General features: G+C 50.1%; 1 protein-coding gene across 1 annotated transcript; it reads left to right on the top strand.

Annotated features, from left to right (window-relative positions):
* Window positions 1–3224: 3224 nt before the first annotated feature.
* Window positions 3225–4514, top strand: LOC137817335 (uncharacterized). The gene has a single exon (XM_068620608.1). It carries the CDS (start codon window positions 3225–3227, stop codon window positions 4512–4514), a length of 1290 nt encoding a protein of 429 aa, XP_068476709.1.
* Window positions 4515–5917: the final 1403 nt, after the last annotated feature.

Below are 5917 nucleotides of genomic sequence, written 5' to 3'. Positions count from 1 at the left end.
GATACCTAAAGAGAAAATATTTTCCACACCCGTTGTCTTATCAACAACAAGTTATGTTCCTTAATTATTGATGGGGGTAGTTGTACTAATGTGGCTAGTACAAGAGTTGTGGAGAAGTTAGCTTTACCCACTATCTCTCATACCAAGCCCTATAAATTACAATGGCTTAGCGCCGAAGGTGAAATCATGGTTAACAAACAAGTCATCATAAACTTTTCAATAGGAAAGTATAAAGATGAGGTTTTATGTGATGTTGAGCCCATGGAATCAACTCATGTTCTTTTAAGAAGGCCTTGGCAATATGATAGACATGTTTTACATGATGACCTAACCAACACAATGTCTTTTTCCTTCCATGGGCGCAAGGTTACCTTAAAACCCATCTCTCCCTAAGAGGTTTGATCCTGTCGATTGACCTGAGTGCAAGAGTCTTGCCACGTCAAAGGTTTCTCCCTCTGGATCAGCTTCGCACCACGTTAGCCTCTGTCCTTCACGCCTCGATTCCTCGCAAGAACCTGAAGAAAACAGAGTGGCGCCGCTGCGGCCGATCGCGCTCCGACGCTCAAGTCAGTGACGGAATCACCAAAAACTAAGAGAGAAAATCTAAACTCAAGGAACCGTGTGCAATGAATCTCTGTGTACTCGAAAGTATTCTCAAAGCGTACTGAAGTGTTCTCAGAAAGCGTACCTCAAAGTCTGTTAAGAGTTCCTTATATACCTGAGCACTTTCTCTCTCCTGACGGTTATACCTCTGGACACGTGTCTCGCATCCAGCTACACACGTGTCGCCATCTGGAGCCCCCTTCTCCTTGAGCGTCACTTCTATTCCTCAAGCATATTCGACTAAGTTACCCATACAAGGAGTAACTTGGTGCATAGCTTTCCTTGGAGTGCGATCCTTTAAGTGGCGAGTACGGGGTGTCACCATGCACACCTTCTCTGTGGTCTCGCCTGCCGCTATCACGATCTGCTTCACTTGCACATCATGCATGTTCTGGGAAACTGTTCCCTTGCCCCGACCTCTGGCTAGGGAATGATCATCTGATAACCTCGTCCTTCGTACTTGTACCCCTTGAAAGCCTTAAGCAAGCCTTCCTGTTCTTTCGGTGATTTGCCCCTTTCGGCGGTCTCTAACCACCTGATCTCCTAGTACTCATGTACGGCGACTATGGCGCAACTCTGCCGAGCGCCGGTTACACATACTAGAGATTGGAGAACGCCAACTCAACGATTGGCGACTACACAGACTTCCCGATGTACTTCCCTTCTGTCGGCCAGGTGTCCCGTTCAACACGCCTATCTTATCGCTTGCTGCCACGTCATCACTTCCGATTACCTGATCGGTACAAAAACCCCCCAGTCTTAAGCTGAGCCTTGACCAGCGAAAAGACTAAGAAGTCAAATCATCGTCGATCTACGTGGCGCTTGTACGGATCTCCGTACGTTCGTACCCTTTGCCTTTCTAACGCTCCACCAACCCCCTCTTTATCAAACGACACGTGGCTTCATCAACGGTCGTTTCAATTGCCGTTTGCGCTTCCCACAATGTTCGAAAACCCTTAAACCCTTCGTGCTATTCACTGTTCCATCATCTTTCTTCATCCTCAAGCATCCCAAACGCTCTCTCTGCGAACCCCGAAACTCCTCGTCTCTCTCAATCTTCAACTTTCTTCAGCGCTCATCCGATCATAAAAAGGTAACCCTTTTACTCCTCTTATTGGTATTTGTTGCATTTTAACCGGTTTGCATCATCCATTATCTGTCTGAAGCATACGTTGTGGGCTGTTTTTTTTTTCTCGTAACCTAAGGTTTCGTCCTTGATAACGTCCATCCCAGCGAACCCTTGTTCGTTCGTTCTATCTTCTCTGTTCCCAATCGAGTCATTCTCTGCTAGCTTCATTTCATCCCTTTCTCTTTCCTTTGCAGTTCCTACGATGGCTCACACGAAGTCCACCGCTAACCCTCCTTCTTCATCGCAAAACCTTCCACCCAAAACTCGTAGGGTTGTCCCTGGGACAAATCCTCCATCAACACGCGACCCATCACGAGCCTCTGGTGCTCCCTCTACTCAGGCTGAGAGCCCTGCCTCTTCTCATGCTAACCCTACCCAGGCAACTCCGCCACTCGCCGGAGGAGCCTCCCTTCCTCCGCAAGACTATAAGAAGCTCTATCCTTGGGCCACCCCAAGTCTGCTGAAAGAGACTTCCTCGATAACCACTGAGTTGGGCGTGCACCGACTGAGGAAAGGAGATCAACCCGACCTTTCCTTCCACAAGGAGCATGATAGCAAAGTCCGTGCTTCCCTGCCTCCCGGGTGAACCGATCTGCGCGGACGATAAGGGGAACAACGGCGAGTTATTCTGCTTCATCTACACTACCTTGTTCAAGAAAGTGAAGCTTAGGCTTCCTTTTACTCGTTTTGAGAGAGAGCTATTGATCGAGCTCAACATCGCCCCTGCGCAGCTTCATCCCAACAGCTGGGCGTTCGTGAGGGCGTTCCAAATTCTTTATGCGCACTTGTTGCTGCCGGCCTCAGTCGACGTCTTCCTCTTCCTGTTTGAGGCAAAGAATCCCGGAGATCGCCTCTGGGTCAGCTTGAACGGGATTGCTGGGAGATCAATCTTCTCAATCTTCCAGCAATCTTATAAAGACTGGAAAGGGAAGTTCGTGAAGGCGTTCCAGAATGAGCAAGACCCCTCACTGCTTGACGGCTTCCCCTTGTATTGGGTAAACAAGGGGAACAAGGACTCCAAGGACAGCTTCAGGAGACCAAGAAGTCCTGACAACATGGGGCAGTTAGACAAAGATCTTTGTCTCTTCTGGAAGAGCGTGGCTGCCGTCAACATCACCTTTCCCACTGCCTCAATTATTCCCTACGAGTTCTTGGAGAGCCAACTCGAAATACACATAGGTTAGCCCCTACTCCAGTACCAAGTCTCTCACTTCGAGTTAGCACTAACTTAGCGTCTTCACCACTCTATTTTGGCATCCCATTATTCTGTGTTGACCTTGATCTTTCATCCATGTACTACTTGTGTCATCTTTGTATGAATGCACTTGCATGTTTTGCTTCTTCCTTGGTTGCTGATCTGTTTTTTACCTTGTGCAGATAACATGTTGGGAAAAGGGAAACTGGCGGAATTGAGGGTGATCGCCCGATCCCACAAGCCCGCGGCGGGCTCCCAAGCTACGCCCAACCCGGTGGCGGCGATCGCTGCTACCCAATGCAAAACTCCTCCCCGAGGTCCAACTCCTTCTGGGTACTGCCCGCCCCAGAAAGGAAAAAGCTAATTTTGAGGAGACCCAAAAGGAAAACTCCTCAGGTGGTGCAAGAGGAAGAAGACGATGATGAGGAAACCGAGGATGGCCTCGTCGCTAAGAGGAAAAGGGTGGCCACCTCTACACCACCTACACTCCCAACACCAACACCGCCCTCACCTCCAGCTCCACTGCAACCAGTCCAAGCAACGCCCCTGGCCGCCGCACCCCTAGTGGTTGAAATCAGCAGCCCTAACTATGTAGAGAACCCTCCGAGCGCCTCAACACCATTCGTATCTGTCGGAGAGGGTCCTCCTTCAACCACATCTATCACCGGGGCCGCATTAGGAGGAGATGAGGGCGCTCAGGTCTCGCCAATATTGATAACAGAATCCCCGACCTCACCACCATGCCTAGAAGCCCCCCTCGCCCTACAAACTCAAGAGGGTGGTGGTGAAAGTCAGCACCAAACTCCTCCACCACCTCCAGCAGTAACCTCAAGCCTCCCAACTTCCTTTGAAGAGACCTTGAGGCCCTTCACAGCCCAACTGAAGACTATGGCGGAAGATCTTGCCCTGCTTGTATCAAGAGCTGTGAAGGACTCCCTCAAGAAGCTTCAAGAGGAGAACTCCGCGCTCAAGGAGTCAAATCTGATGATAAGGGCTGAGGCGGAAAAGCTCACGTGCAACTTGCTGATGACTGAGCTGGAGCACTCAAGGCTGGAGGATGCAATGGACGCGGAGCTAAGAAGCACGTGCAAGGAAGCCTCCAATCTACGCCAAAAACTGCACCTCCAACTCCAAGAGAAGATTGACTTGGAGAGCAAGCTGGTCCCATATAGGCTCAAGGTGGCGGATCTGGAGGCTGCAAAAAAGGCGGAAGCGTCCAGGGTGGAGAACCTCGAGAAGAGATCGGCAGATCGGGAGATCCTTCTTGGGAAGGTCGAGAAGGAAAGGGACAATGCTCTCGCCGAGCTCGCCGAAGCTCGCGAGGACGTCAAAAATATCGCTGCAGAGCTGGCCCAAGCTCGGGACGAAGGCAAAAAAGCCGTTGAAGAACTCGCTCGAGCTCGTGAGGAAACGGAAGAACTGAAGAAGCAAACACACGAGCTCGAGCAGAGCGCTGCCCAAGTCCTCACCGCTGGGTTTGACGCTGCTCTGGAGAAAGTAGCATGTCAGTACCCAGAGCTCGACCTTTCCATGGTGTCGATCAGCAACGAGGTGGTGGATGGGAAGATTCTACGCTCTGAAGACTAGCTACCTTCTTCCATCACCTCTTCTTTGTAAAAACTTTTATCTTTAATGACGCTGCTTATGTAATTGTTTTTATATGCATGCAAACTTGAATTGCCACTTCTTATACGATTTTCACTTCGAAGCTGCTCAAGGGTCTGTAGAGCTGATGCGGTGCATGGTGGAGAAAGCTAGGAGGGAGTACCTAGCGCAGGTCCAAGAGACCATCAAGACGGAGATCTTGATGGGGCAGACTGTGAGCTCTCTGGACTGCGCGGTGGTGGAGCTACGGGCCGAGACCTCCTCCCTACGCCAGCTGAACTCTCAACTAGTGGGGGAGCTCGAGTCCACCAAAGAAGCGGCTGCTGCTGGAGAGAAAAAGCTTGAGGAGGTGGTGGGCAAGCTGTCTGAAGCCAAGGGCCAACTGGAAGAAGCTGCCTCCTCCCTTGCTGCCCTTACCACTGAGAGAGATGCTGCGGAGGCCTCAAAGCAAAAACTGGAGGCGGAGAAGGCTGATTTGATGAACGTGGGTGCTGATGCCCTTACTGACGGATTCGAGCTAGCACTCGAGCAAATCAGATGCATTCTCCCAGACCTGGACCTCTCGCAGTTCAACATCTATCACGAAGTGGTAGATGGAAAGCTCACCCCTCCTGCCCCTTAATCTTTTCTCTTTCTTGTAAATTTTAACTTCTGCACAACTTCTCTTAGAACTCAAAATTTGTATAAACTTGGTTGTGAATATAAACTCTCAATTTGCATGAGCTTCTTCTCTTGCATTTTTCTTGAGCTTCACCTTTCTTTATGCACACGACTAACTGTTAGCTAGCTTAGGTTCAGCGCGATCTTGAGCTTTGTCTTTCCCTTTGCACACGACTAAGTGTTAACCAGCTTAGGCCTAGCGCGATCTTGAGCTTTGTCTTTCCCTTTGCACACGACTAAGTGTTAACCAGCTTAGGCCTAGCGCGATCTGCCTCCCTTGTTCTTGGCCTCTACTTGATCACGACTAGCTACTCCCTTAGCCTTGCGTTTAACAGTTCTTGTGCGCTGCTTTGCACCACTAACCAATCACTGACGGCTCATCAGTGATCGTTCTTCGATCTTCACTTAGCTTCTCTATCGCTCTAGCGCTAAGTGCATAGAGGACCTTGACATCGATCGCTCGAGGTGATGCCTCGTTTTGGGGAAAGAAAGTGTTTCTCGCCGACCCCTCTTACTTTCCCCAAGGTCATCACCCTTCGACGGATTGGGTCGTTCATTCCCTGCCTCACTCCTGGGGTGAGAAGGGTTTCGGACTAAGAGCCTTACTGGGCCAATATTGGTGTATGCCAAGTGGGTAAGGACATTTGTCAAAATCTTTCCTTTCCCTCTCTTGGTCTTACTAGCACCCCGGGCTTTTCAAACCCTTAACTGGTTGCGCTCACACC

This window comes from Phaseolus vulgaris, chromosome 10 (assembly GCF_000499845.2).
Source record: "Phaseolus vulgaris cultivar G19833 chromosome 10, P. vulgaris v2.0, whole genome shotgun sequence".
NCBI lineage: Eukaryota > Viridiplantae > Streptophyta > Magnoliopsida > Fabales > Fabaceae > Phaseolus > Phaseolus vulgaris.
Note: the sequence above shows the minus strand (reverse complement) of the source record. Positions and strands in the feature narration are given on the sequence as shown.

Excerpts from the sequence above, each read along its gene's own strand:
- LOC137817335 (XM_068620608.1), top strand. The coding sequence starts at position 3,225 with ATGCAAAACTCCTCCCCGAGGTCCAACTCCTTCTGGGTACTGCCCGCC.